Below are 13,994 nucleotides of genomic sequence, written 5' to 3'. Positions count from 1 at the left end.
ATAGTTAACACTGTAAAAATCATGTAGTTTCTATAAAGAATCTGACAATCATCCTATATCTGTATTAATGGCATGTTTCATGCCCAAGTCCAAAGTTAACATACTTCTTAACACAAAGTCTATGACTAATATTTTACACAATTGGCATGCCCGACAAATATTCAATAGCAACATCAAATTTTAATAGCAATTAAGAATAAAAGATTTGCAATATATTACAAAATGAAGGGTGGCAGATTTGGCAAAGAGAACAATATTCTACCACTGTATGTCAGAACCTAATGCCGAGACCTATTATTTCCAGTTATTTTCAATGGTGAAGATATCCAAATGCTTCACCACATGCAAGTTGCACTTGTAACTAGACGTCATTAGTACTATACATCCTAGAAAAATAATAAATACAGTAATCGAGGGTACGGGAAGCTGCATTTCAAATGAAGATCAGTAATTGAATGCTCCATTATATCACATAAATGATATAGCATGTGAAAAAGACAGATGGTTCAGTAGCCAACATAAATTTTGAGTGAAAATATAATGGAATGCTAAAACATTGAATGAGAAAAGCGTGCAAAAATGGAAACCATATACACCAAATACATCTATGGTTAACCTGAAGCTGTATTTCAAGTGAAGATCAATAATTGAATGCTCCATTATATCACATAAACGATATAGCATGTGAAAAGGACAGATGGTTCAGTAGCCAACATAAATTTTGAGTGAAAATATAATGGAATGCTAAAACATTGAATGAGAAAAGCGTGCAAAAATGGAAACCATATACGCCAAATACATCTATGGTTAACCTGAAATTCCTGATGTAACCTGCATTTTGTGGCCGTCTGGGACATTGAAAACATAATTGCCCTGCACACAAAAAGATAAATGAAATCTTATGAATCTATACAACCAATCTATAGTTAAACATTTTAAAGACTTCACTTATGTTCATAATGAGATCTGCATGAACTTGTTCAGACTCAAAAGTGAAGAACACTGTAATTTCCCAGTGCATAACTACACCATAAACTCTAAACTCTGGCGCATAACTGGGACAATATATAAGATACCCAAAAGACCAGAATACCAGTATTTTGCATACCAAGAGTTTAAGAGAAATCTAAAAACATGTCTCAGACAAATACCCGTAAGGTTAAAATTACAATTAAAAATTCAATGGCACAATGACTTTCTTCCAAACTTAATCACTCTGCTACCTTGCTTACACTTGCAGGCAACTGCTTACTTCTGGAGACCTATCAACTACACTAGAAAATGAAGAAATTAGAAAAAATCACATGTTAACCATCTTCAATGGATTATATTTATGATTTCCGCAGACATTCACCCAATACAGCACAACCAACTAAAACAAAGGCTTAACTGAAACCTGGATATGATATATGATCCGCATTCCACTTTATTTCTTTAGGAATCATCTCCAAAATCTGAACACACATGCTTAAAGTTTATCTTACCTTATTACACATGGATTTATATGGACCACTTCCTACAGGTCCAATGTACAGAAACTACGGGGAATTAATCACAACTTTCTTGGCTGCAGCATATATAAGCATTCTTTAGAAAAGCTCAAACTATCTGAATTGAGTTCTGGCACCATTCACTTCAATAGGCACAACTTTGTACGACTCAGGAACATGCTCATTCTTTAGTCTTTCACGGGATGCTTTCCGACAAATGCTTTCCAAAATATTATGTTGTTCCCAAATAAGTCAAATCATTTTGACATTGCAAGTCTTAATAGCTTTCTCAGAAGTGTCAAAATCCACAAATCCCACAAAACCCAGCAATCCTTAACTTTGTCCCAACTCTGACTACTATTAGATCTTATCTAATATTTGGACTGCCAAATAGAAGTTCAGAAATCGATAGTCATTCTTCGCCAATAATGATATTGTTGTAGGTTGTCAAATGTCAAATGCAAGACCGTGGTATATGAAAAATACTTCCAGTACAAGAACGACAACTAAAACATTACCAATAGAAGTACCATACTAACCTGTATTACAACGTCCGTTGCTTCAAATTCAGCATTTCCATGCAGTATCACCTTTAAGGCCTCGAACCGCTGCACGTCATGCTTCCAGTAAACATTATCACGTGAGCTCCAATCTATTCCATTATTCAGTATCTTCACATTCTCTAATTTGCACCTAGCGCACCTGTGTAAATGAAACTTTATTTAGGGAGGGCATAGCAACTTCTTTTTAAGGAAGGCATAATTCATGGCTATTCGTCTCCATTGTTAACGAGTGACTCTAGCAATACCTCCTTCCATACTGTATTATAGGTTCACCATTTTCATTGATTTCAATTGAGCCCACAGCATTTTCAGCCAAAACGAGCAAACTTCCGTCAAGCTGCAATAAGCGAGACTCACTGGTTAAAAGTAAATGAAACAGGCACTTATTCTTTTACAAGAATAATACCTGAACATTCCTCCACAGAAACTCTGCAACCTCTATTTGCAACTCAGAACCCATGGCAATGGAACCACAACGAAACTGGCAAACAAGATAGACCGAAAGAAGAGGCGGTTCAATAATCCAGGTGGATCACTGTCACTACATTATTCTGAACAAAATACAAGACAAAAAGTTCTATATAATCAGAGAACTATATCTGGTCTTCATCTCCAAATCCTAAGGAGCTTCGCTTGAAAGCATGATCTACAAACAGCTAACACATGCCAATAGCATAAGAGAATCGGTGAGAAGAAATTTGACTTACCTTTTGTCTGGTGACTTCCCAAAGGGGGCCAAGAGCAGGATGGAGGAGGATGAGATATGGAGGTCCAGAATTAACATATTCTTCATTACCCTGGACCTGCAAAACGGGGGGAAAAGAATATACATGCATTCAATCTCAAGCGTAAAAGATAATGTTGGATGAGAAAGTATTCTGATATAATTCAAAAATTCTTAAGGAAAACACCAAAACAGATCTCAAATCTACCTTCGGAATTGTTATTTCACAATGAGAAAGTATATCATAAGCATTACGCATGATGTCCAACAGAGAACCATCTGGAGTCTGCAATGAGAAGTTAAACTAAAAGTCCTTAAACATGTGCACTTTAGTAAGAAGAAACTTGTAAAATAGTAGGTGGAAAGCTATCTAGAGCAAGTTTTCTTTGCAAACGGAAAGTTATCGGTATAACAAAATGAAGCATGATCAGGAAAAAAGTGAGAGTCTTCCAGTAGAAATCATGGCTGGCCCTTTATGCAAAAAGTAGTATCAAACTGTTAATCAATTAGGACCTGGTGCAGAGACTTTCCATGTCTCCTTCTCTTCTTAGCAGAAGATGTAACTTTCCTTCTTTCATTATACACAATAAAGGTGTCTAACCCATCTGCAAATGTTTTAACCAGAATAACTCCCATGTTAGCACAGAAATACATATCAGAAACTCCAAAAGAATTTACAAAGCAAGAACATCTTCCTGACCTTCTACGCCTTTATGACATCGAGAAGAATAGGTGTTGGCAAAATTATCTGCAATATTTTGCATTGTACATTCCAGACGGCCTCCAGAAACGCTATGACAAGTCAAAAGGTAAAAATTGCTTACAGATTGATCTTAGTGAATGTCATATGATTGAGTAAAACAGTGAAACTTATAATATGAAGCTACGCCAATTTTCTATTTGCCAGTTTAAATGCAAACAAATGCTACAGGACAAGTGACAAGTCTATGGGGAACCACAGACATTATCTATCATTTTCTGCTTAGTAATTGATGATATTTTAAAAAAACAACTAAAATTCAAGTAACTGGTGAATAGGCAACCATATTTGGTTTGACCTTAAATTATGAATTTCCATGTAACAACTTCTAACCACATCTTCTGCTGAAACATCACAGCTTAAAAAGAAAGCGACCAAGCTTCAATATTCAATTAATACCTGACATGAGTTGTTTTACATTTTTCTCTTCTTGTTTTCATTTCCCAGTTAAATGCCAGATTGAATACTCCAGTGTCGCTCTACATTCGGATAAAGAGCAACCACCAAATATGATAACTGCTCATGCGAAACACATACATAACCTCTTTTTACACAATGATATAAAGCATATTTCTTTTCAGGTTCTTTAAATATATGAAGGGTGAGAAATTGTTTGCTAAACCTTTAACACATTTTTCACTTGATGGGGGTTTATTTCAATTCGATATCAAGGTCAACACTTTGTACTGGATAAAAATAATTACATCTGCCAATTTTCCACTGAAAGTTTCCAAGTTAAGAGCCTATATAACCCATCTAGGCAGCCACAAAACTAAAAAAAATGAACAAGTATATTTCCACGCAAAAACCACTTCAACAGAAAATTAATATAGACCAAGGTTGGCACCAAGACCTTTTTCCATAAGCCAGAAAAAGAAAACTGGAAAAGTTATGTCGACAAGGTAATAATTTTTTAAAAATATGCGTATAGACACCAATGTGAGGACATAGTTAAAGCAGAAGTCTTCCTGATCTAAAAAAGAGATTTCCAAGTTGTAAGCTTGTACCAGTGTTTCATTCCAAATTGATCCATATATGTAATAGGCTTTTTAACATTAAGCACCATTCCTGGCAAACTGCTTTCACTTTTACTTGATCCAATAAGCTCAGCAGAGGGCAAATCCACGTAAAGTATATTTGTGTTAGCAGGAAAATCTGCCTGCAAGCTTCTGAGAAGGAAGATATTGAAAGTTAGAAATAGAAAACCATGGAAGACATAAGCATAATGCTAGAGTTGCCATGATTAATGAGTCAGAAATTTCCTTGGACCTTCAATGCAGAAAAACAAGTGTTTAACAAGTACTTAAATGATTAACACGCCACAAAGATTTCAACAAGTAATATACTTTAGAAACTAAGTATATCTATCAATAAGTGACCTTAACAATCAATAAAAATTTACTTCATGGGGGAAAAACGTTAAAAACATACTCTGTTAAAGTGTGTAACACGAGAAAAGACATCATAATATGAAAATACAAACACATGGGAAAAGGTATCACAGTCATAACAAGGGTACGAGGGAGAGAAAAGTACCCGCTGGGAGAAAGGGGCCCAGCCGTGATACCAAACTTGTCAAACTCAGTGTACTCAATACAGGATAAGCCATATGCCCAGTTTCCATCTAAATTCTTCTTCTCAAGTAGAACATTGATGCCTTCTGTTGCCCCAGAATTACGTTTACATGAGGCAAATCCTAATTTCTGAAAAGAAATAAACCAAAACATATTAGTGCTGATTTTGTATTAAACATCCAGCTTTTTGCTACCACAAGTATCCATAAAGAACTTCAGAAGTCTAAATGCAATATATGTTGCTGAGCAGTAACCATGAATCGAATACTATCCATCTTCCCTCAGGGGGTAACAAAACATTAAAAACAAACACCTCTTAGTGGTGGACGATTGTAAGATAGCACGTATTATTAGGATCAGTATGGCCTAGCACAAATACAATGTAACTAATAGAACTGCGGCAACAATATCATCAGCATTTGACAGTGCACAAAACAACTCATTATATAGCTAGGAATGCATTGGTGTTTGTCCTGCCCCAAACATAGAAGATAAATAGAATCCATAAGGCAGTTGTTTGGAGAAAGAGAAAGAATAGTGTAAAAATTAGTTGTGACCTTCAGATTTCTTTGCCAATCCTAGTAAAGGTAACACATCTTAGATACCCCTCTGTAAGCTTGCTTAGAAATCTTACTGCACCTAATACACCTTCACATGTCACACAGTTGCTTTTGAGCCACATACGAAACTAGATATAGTAAGAGATTAAGTTCTTGCCTTTCCTTGGCGCAAACCAATTCCAGCCAAAGCCAGCAGAGTCAAATCTGTGGCAGCTACAACATTACTGTAAAGTCTCAGTGTCAGTACTATCCAGTTTCAAAAATTTGAAAGCAAAGTTATAAGAATGAAGTTAACCTGATTTGTCTAACAGTTGCTCCCTTTCTTCCGTGACTCTGGAACCATTTAAAAACCCCTTTATCATGGGCCAGTTTCCAAATCACACCATGACCCCCAGGCTTACACACAGGTTCAAATGGTCTTGTTACAACCCACTGCCCATCTTCAGCAGTAACAGCTGGAACAAGAGGCTAGCAATTGACAAACAACATTACAATATGCCGTAACCAATAAAGGGAACCTATTGAGTATTAACATCAGAAAAACGTCGGCACCAAATCAAAACCTGTTCAAAAATTTGGAAGCTCGATCTTCCTCTTCCAAACCATCCGAACCTTTCACAAAGATAAGTAATATGCCCATGGTTGTTTTTTGCTGAGCTTGTCATAATTGCAACAGGGGTGATGCACTGTTCTCCATACAACTTGAAGTACAAGAACTCTCTAGCCTTGCAGAGTACAAATCTCTCATCATTTAGATCACAATTGGATATTTTTAGATCCCTCAGGACCATTATGTTTCACAAGCAATCATTTACCTTAAAACAACATAGGCATAAACAAAATTTCTCTGCTAGATAAATAAAGATAACATACCTGAAGATCTCTTATAAGGCCTTCCAACAAAGTTCGCCCACAGTAAGGAAGCATTGCAGCAGGAAGGCATTCACCTGTTTCAGGGTCAACCAGGCCAAGCCTGTCTGCTGACCCTCCCAGAGGATAAATTTCTCCTAAGACAGGCAAACCCTGAAAATGGGTTAACAATTGCAATACATAACAATAAATCCAGATTTCTAAGCTCAGGAAGAAACAAAAATATGCACTGACCTCAATTCCCCAAAGAGCGGCTTGAGATGCATATTCGATATCTTCTGAAAGATCGAGGACAGAAGGGGAGTGAATTTCAACAAACTGGCATTTCAATAACATACCTGCTTGCTCAGACCAATTAATGGTTTGCCCTTCATGTGTTGATTGAGCAAGCAGCTCTAAGACTGTCGCCTGATATCTGTAATAGGAACACACTTAAGTTGGTCATCTCAAAAGTTAATCCCATATGTGTTCATGCTATTTCTCCAACCATCAAAAAGTTTGATATGAAAGTTACAAGTTGGTTCAGTAGCCTATAAAAGCCACAGCTCTATATTTTTTCTGCTGCCACCTTGAGTGTTAAAGTGCCATGGTCATTATTACAGCAGGTGAAGCAACTGTGCTCTTTAGATAACTCTTATTGCTATCCTTACAATGAGTATTCTTGCATGGTCCATCCAGCCGCAAATGATGAACAATTTTGGAGATTTATGCAAATGGCATCTCCTCAATGATACATTAAGCTCCACTAAGTGTTAAGAACTATAGATGTAACACCCAAGGAACAACAAAATGAAACATCAAAAAAGAGACTAAAATACTTTTCAATTGAATTGAAAGAGAATAATGAAACATGCCCTTCTAAGAAGAGAGTGGCAACAACAGTTTGTTGGTATTGTAATACAAACAGTAAAGTCAAACAAATAAATGTAAGTAAAGGGCAAACACATGAAAGAAAATGTCAAGTGGCGGAAATGAACACTGACAGCCATAAGAAAGCATTGATTTACTTCAATCAAATGATGTCAAAGCCTAGGTTTGATGAACTCTATTTTAATTGTCTAAACTTTGTCATAGAAACATAGCAACTCAGAATATCCTATACGGCTAATTTCTATCATCAGTACAAACAAACTGTGGTACGAGATTAATGGCATTGACATGTGAAGAACCCAAAAACACGTCTTCCTGATATATAACTCAGTTGCGGACATTACTTGAATCCAGTGAAACTAAATACTTTTCCAGGTACATTTATTACACTAACCTCAATTACCCGAATGCAAAGCATTAAACAGATGTATAAATCAAAAAACACATATGGCATTTATTATAATAACAAAGCAACAAATAAATAATCAGCAATGCCAACCCGATGATTCCACCAATGCAATCATAGAACTGCTCAAGTTCTCCAAGCATTTTCAACAGAGACTTCAACGCCGCTTTCTCTTCGTCTTTCAAACCATGACCTCTACTCCCGCCATCCACATCCCAACTCTCAATCATCTCCGCCAAAGCGTAGAGTGCATTTTTTATATAACTCCTTCCTATTTCAATCTCTCCATTTGCCAACTCCGCCCCAAATTCACCCAACACATGCTCTTGCCCGGCGGCCACCACGCATTTCAGCAAATACAAATCACAATCACTCAAACTCACCCCTCCAAAATCGTTCCTCCACGACTTGAAAAAAGACTTAACCCTAGAATCCGAGTCAATCGTCCTTAACTTCTCCACCAACGTCCCGCAACTAGCTAGAGCCTCTCTCAGCGCCCTGAGCCTGGCAATTTCCTTATCAAAGTCAAACTCCGGCGCAGGAGGCGCGTACTCCACCGGCGCGGTGGAGACCCGCGCGATAGGAGCACATAAAGAATTCCGCGACTGCTTAAGTAAATGCAACTGAATCGGCGGGGAAAAATTAGAAGAAGAGAGAGAATTGGAGTATAGAAACGAGCTCTTGAAGAAGAAGAGCGAGTGAGAGGGCTTGGAATTCAAGGTGAAGAGAGGATTATTGTGGTGTAAAACCGGCGTACTACTCGTTCGCGCCATTAGAGGGAGAGAAGGTGTGCGTTTCCACTTTCCTGTGTGTGTGTTTTTGTAGCGAAAAAAGACTTGGAAGTGGCGGAAGGATAAGACGAAGATGCGGGAAGCATATGCGGAGGTTCAGGAGAGAGATTCAAAGGGGGAAAGTTGCACGCAAATGCTTTTCCCGCAGTGCGCTTCGAAGAGTCATACATTTAGGACACTAAGGGTACTACCGAATGGGTTTTTCACTTTTTTGTATAGTTTGAGTATAGTGTACAATGCTGTGGATGCATCAATCGTAGGAATTGTAGGGTTCATCCTCTGGCATTTAACGGTCGAGTCATTGAGTTTTGTCGGAAAACCTCATCCCACGTGGATGATTTTGATTGGATGTTTGTATTTTCTCCATATTTTGTGGATTCGTCCTTGCCGCATTTGTAGGACCAAAGTTACAACCATAAATCGCCGGCTTTAGTAGTTAAAATACTCTTTTACTTAAATATACATTACAAAAAAAATTAAGACAAAATGCATAAAATTCTCTATATTTTAAAAAATCGATTAAAAACTTCTTTAATCTTAAAAATAGGCTAAAAATCCATATGTGTTTTGTAAAACTCAGCAACAAACACCCATTTCGTTAGTTTTTAACGGAATGTGTATTACACTCGCTCTTTATGTATATAAAGGTATTTTTTTACCTGTGTTTTGCATTTTTCTGATGTGTTTTTTATTAAAATGTCCTTTTTTATTTTTGTATTTTTTATAATTTTAATTAAAATATTAAATTATATTTAATATATTTAATATTAAATATTAAATTAAACTATATTTAAATTTGAATAATTTTATAATTGTTAAATCTAAAATTATTTTTAATTAACTAAAATATATATTTCATTACAAATTATTATTAAAATTATTCTTAATTAGTTAAAATATTTCAATATTGTAATTATTTAAAATATTCTTAATTAATTAAAATATATTTTAATTAATATAAATAAAATTAATTTAAAAAGAAAAAACTGAACAGATGAGTTTGTGGCACCGGAAACTTGTCTCTAAGTTTTCGGCACCGTCCAGACGAGTTTTCAGCCGCCAGTGGTATCATTCGAATCCTCTGTTTAAGAGAAATATTTTCATACCTTCAATTTGAATTCGCAACTGGAGAGATTGGGCTCAAGCCACGATCGTCGAATATGTTTGTCATCAATTCGTCGTTGTCTGATCGAATCTCAATCGCAGACCACCACTGTCAGACTCGTCTCTTCAAGACGATTCTAACGAAACTGACCTCACTTATTTTGGTAAAGTATTTGTGAAGATCCGATGATTTGAAAAATTCGCCGCCAATTTTAAGATGATGGGGATGGTGTGGTGGGGGTGCAGCGGGGGCTGAGGTTGGGTGGGGAGGGATAGTTAGTTTTTTTTATATATAACAATAATATATTTTTTAATTTTAAATTAATTATATATAATATAAGTCAAAAAAACTGTTGCTTTTATTTTTTTAAAATCTAACGATTGAAATTAATTGATTAGATCTAACAATCAATATTTAAGCAAAGAAGATCCAACGGTTATTAAAATAAAAAATAATATATATTAAGTAAGGGTATAACGATCATTTTCTAAAATAATTAACAGTGTTAGTTAAATATAACGGAGAGGGGGCGATTGAACTACGTTTAATAAACACAGGGGGAGTTTAGCCTATTTTTAAAATAAAAAGGAATTTTTAGCTGATTTTTTAAAACACACGAGAATTTTATACATTTTGTCTAAAAAATTGGTATTACCTACAATTTAATTGTTATGACTTGAAATATCTTATATTAACATAGTTAAATAAAATCGTCTCAAAAAATTATCTTATTCACTATGCCAAAAATTATTGTCCAAGCATGGCAAAACATTCGCTATGACTTTAATGCATTGTAAATGTTTTAGCCACTTTGATAAAAATTACGTCAAATAAATTTTGATGATTATGGTTAATAATTATTTATTGTGATTATTTTTTAATTTTATCAATTAAGTATAGCTAATTAATGTTATATTTCTCTAGTGATATGAGCCTAAATCCCATTAGAAATGTAAAAGTTTTTATTTGTTATGAAGTGACGGGTGATTAATATTAACGAAGCAAAAATGAAGCTTGAGATCTAAACACGTCAAATACTTGCACAAGTTAAAAATTAATCTTTTTCTCTTCAATTCCTACTCCAACCCATATTTAATCTTGTTTATGTACAAAAACTGTATTGCAGCCATATTAAAATAGTATGATATGTTTGGATCGACGAATTTGGATTTAGCTAAGAATTTAAAATGAATTCCGAATTCTTTTGATTCTTACTTGGAATTAAAAGAAATTTGTGCAAGGATTTCAAATTCAAATAAAGTGATTTAAAATGACTAGGTTATTAGGTGAATTTCAAATTTATCATAAATAAGTTTAAAATTTAATAGGTTAAATGAAGGATTTAAAATTCACTATATTTATTTTATGATCCAAAACAAATTAGATGGATTTTAACTATGAATTTTAAATCTATAAAATTCAAATGGGTCAATCCAAATGCATCTTAAGAATCGCCATGTCTCATATATTTGTAATATATATATATATGTATGAATTTATCCGTATTCATGTATTATATATAAATTAAGACATGTTCTTTTATAAAATTAATTATTCCAAACAAATTACAAAAAAGAAGTATTATCAAGAATTGCAAATCTCTCAATTCAAATTATCCATTTAAACACGACCTAATTATTGATGAAATAAGTACCATGACCTCATATTTTTAAAATTTTGAACCTCAACCATAACACCAATAACTCGGAATATCATTTTTAGACAAAATTGTATTTTTAATTTCATGAAATAGAGAATTTAACACTTTAATCCTCTGCTTTACAGAATTTTTAAAATGATCCCATATTAATTGGAAAAATTCAACACATGATTACTCATCTGCTTGACGAAATTTTTATAATGAGTCCAAAATTGAAAAAACTCGACGTATTTAGTCTTACATATATTCAAGTTTCCTAAAGCATAGATAATCCAAGAAGTAATAATATATAATCTTGAGAAATAAATTTTCAGTGCATGCAATTATACCATGAATATCAGTGGAATATATATAGTTCACACAAGAAAAAAGGAGTATATAAATATATATATATATATATACATAAAACAGATATTAACGCAACAAAAAAATTATTGAAAAACTAACTAGGCCGGGCGCCTATATATAAGTTAATTGACAACAGTTCATCTCGTAATTATCTGATCTTTTTAAATTAAAACAAAATTTCGAAATTAATATGGAGACAAAGATCTGCATTGATCTCTTTCATTATATAACGTACAATTAGCCCAGTACCCAATGCAAAGATTCATCTTGATCAAATATATATATAATTAATTTTCAGAATTATTAATATTTATATATATATCTAGCTACCTATATGATCTCTACGTACAAATCAAGAATCACAAAAAAAAAAAACAATTAATCAAAAAGTGGACAAATTTACCTCGAATAAATGATCTGTATGCATTGGCACACTGACAAGTACTTGGAAAATCTCACTCACACATTGTCCTATTCACAAACTCAGATCCAAAGTAGCTGATATTTTTGCATTCTTGCAATCATGAATTTCCTCCGAGGATGTTGAAAACAATGAGAGAGACAACATACTATCAACCCCATCATCATCATCCTTCAAGCTCCTCTTATTCATTTTCTTCTCGTTTTTCGGTGCCGTTTCTAGGGAGAGATCGAGGTCAAGATTCATTTGGTCACACGAAAACTTTCTTTTCAAGTTGCAATTACCACTCCCTTCTTGAGCCCATAGTCGAGAAAAATGATGATTTTGCACGTACATTGAGTGTGCTCTGTTATCTCTATGATCTGGGCATTTAATAGGGTTTGTGGGGCTGCTTTTATTTTGGGTTTGCCAAAAGCTTTGCTCCGCGAATTTTTGTAAATGTTTGTGATCATTTTCAAGAATTCTTGGACAAGATTGTCTAATATTAATGTAAACATCTGTTGCTGCCCACCTTCTGTAAGGACCATAAATTGAATTGGGTTTGCTACCCCAAAGAACATCTCTATACCTGCAAAAAAGAGGAAAATAATTATATCATTTTAGGATCTTTAAAATAGGGTTTAGCAAAAGAAATTTACCATAAAATATTAATTGGTCTGCATTTAATTATCTTCAATTATGCGTTTCTTCTTAAATTCTATGTTATAAATGTATATTTAGGTAAAATACCCAATTCAGAGTGTTTAATGTTTTTCAAAAGTCTATAAAAACTGGTGATCGGTGCACATACCGAAAGCTGGAGATTGGTGCTTGGTTGTAACCTTGCAGCAATGGGAGTTGGCCGAGTTTATAAATATGACGATCTCCAGCATCAAGCAACAATTCTTGCTCTGAAATTACTATATATTGAGAATTTTGTAAATTAGAACTAGTTATCAATAAAAGAAAAAACCCTAATTTTTGGCATTAGTAGTATTTGTGCAGTACCTTGATGATTTGGATCATCAATCTTCTTGCTTCTGTACATCTAATTAAGGATAAAATCAAATCAAAATATTAAGGATTAATATATGTATGTATATATATATAGCATTAATATTCAAATTTAATAAAAAATTATTTGTAGAAATATATGTATGTATATATAATTAAATTACCTGAAGATGGCTCTTGACATGAGCAATACTTAGGCCTTTAACATTCATCAATTGGAGCACCAATTTAGGTGTTGCCCCTGCAGTACCCCAAAATCAAATTAATAATTATCAAGTTATTAGTTAGGTCAAAATTAATGGATTCAGAAAATTAAAATGAAATATATATATATAATGTTTCTCTTACATACTTTCTTGGCCTCCTAGTCTTTCAACAGCATGAAGAAAGCAAAGATGGAGGTCCGGCGTCCAGCGGAGGCGGGGCGTTTTGGAGCGGGTGTAGTGCCTGACAGATCCGGAACTGACGACCTTTTTGCCACTCTCTTCAACGTCGACGGTGCTGTTGGGCTTGCTTTCGTTTTCTTCACTCTGATGATGATCAGCGGCGGGAGGGGCTGTCATGGAACTTTGCATGCTGCTGCTGTCTGAGTTTAATTAATTTGGTGTGTATATAATGAGAGAAATGGTCTGATTCAAGGATGTGTGTGTGTTAATATTGTTGTGAGGATGAGGAGAGAGTAGATACTTCAAGTAATTATATATATTCTTGTAAGGGAAAGTTGTTAGAATTGGGAATGAAAATTCCTGGGGTTAGGAATATAAACAACAACTCTCTCTCTCTCTCTCTCTCTCTCTCTCTCTCTCTCTCTCTCTATCTCTCTCTCTCCCCACTCATCAATCCATTACATCCCCCGCAC

The 13,994-nt window shown here is 34.5% G+C and overlaps 2 protein-coding genes across 5 annotated transcripts in view; both read right to left on the bottom strand.

Annotated features, from left to right (window-relative positions):
- LOC105167026 (UTP--glucose-1-phosphate uridylyltransferase 3, chloroplastic) overlaps window positions 1–8,755 on the bottom strand; it is a 9,636-nt gene extending 881 nt beyond the window's left edge. Inside the window, exons 1-16 of one of the 4 annotated variants that reach the window (XM_011086579.2) lie at window positions 7,911–8,750; window positions 6,776–6,956; window positions 6,545–6,694; window positions 6,235–6,396; window positions 5,967–6,139; window positions 5,829–5,895; window positions 5,074–5,240; window positions 4,545–4,703; window positions 3,478–3,569; window positions 3,291–3,382; window positions 2,986–3,063; window positions 2,761–2,856; window positions 2,460–2,534; window positions 2,299–2,390; window positions 2,030–2,192; window positions 813–873 (exon numbers count right to left, since the gene is read on the bottom strand). In XM_011086579.2, coding sequence (XP_011084881.1) covers window positions 813–873; window positions 2,030–2,192; window positions 2,299–2,390; window positions 2,460–2,534; window positions 2,761–2,856; window positions 2,986–3,063; window positions 3,291–3,382; window positions 3,478–3,569; window positions 4,545–4,703; window positions 5,074–5,240; window positions 5,829–5,895; window positions 5,967–6,139; window positions 6,235–6,396; window positions 6,545–6,694; window positions 6,776–6,956; window positions 7,911–8,590 — 2,488 coding nt within the window. In that variant the 5' untranslated portion in view covers window positions 8,591–8,750. Of the gene's footprint in view, window positions 1–812; window positions 874–2,029; window positions 2,193–2,298; window positions 2,410–2,459; window positions 2,605–2,760; window positions 2,857–2,985; window positions 3,064–3,290; window positions 3,383–3,477; window positions 3,570–4,544; window positions 4,707–5,073; window positions 5,241–5,828; window positions 5,896–5,966; window positions 6,140–6,234; window positions 6,397–6,544; window positions 6,695–6,775; window positions 6,957–7,910 lie in introns of those variants that run through there. The other 3 variants (XM_011086578.2, XM_011086580.2, XM_011086581.2) reach the window with 3 other exon arrangements.
- Window positions 12,034–13,986, bottom strand: LOC105167199. Its single transcript, XM_011086822.2, has 5 exons — window positions 13,488–13,986; window positions 13,300–13,376; window positions 13,130–13,169; window positions 12,933–13,041; window positions 12,034–12,710 (listed from the first exon to the last, which is right to left on the bottom strand). Exons 1-5 carry the CDS (start codon window positions 13,708–13,710, stop codon window positions 12,197–12,199), a joined length of 963 nt encoding a protein of 320 aa, XP_011085124.2. The 5' UTR covers window positions 13,711–13,986; the 3' UTR covers window positions 12,034–12,196.

This window comes from Sesamum indicum, linkage group LG7, assembly GCF_000512975.1.
Source record: "Sesamum indicum cultivar Zhongzhi No. 13 linkage group LG7, S_indicum_v1.0, whole genome shotgun sequence".
In the NCBI taxonomy this organism is placed as follows: domain Eukaryota; kingdom Viridiplantae; phylum Streptophyta; class Magnoliopsida; order Lamiales; family Pedaliaceae; genus Sesamum; species Sesamum indicum.
The sequence above is the reverse complement of the archived record's forward strand: the minus strand, read 5'-3'. Positions and strand labels throughout refer to the sequence as shown.

What these genes read in the sequence shown, in the direction of transcription:
- LOC105167199 (XM_011086822.2), bottom strand. Translation starts at nt 13,710, where the DNA reads ATGCAAAGTTCCATGACAGCCCCTCCCGCCGCTGATCATCATCAGAGT. An exon ending in AAGACTAGGAGGCCAAGAAA is followed by an intron (nt 13,377 to 13,487) that starts GTATGTAAGAGA and finishes GGGGTACTGCAG; the next exon opens with GGGCAACACCTAAATTGGTG. An exon ending in TGATGATCCAAATCATCAAG is followed by an intron (nt 13,042 to 13,129) that starts GTACTGCACAAA and finishes CTCAATATATAG; the next exon opens with TAATTTCAGAGCAAGAATTG.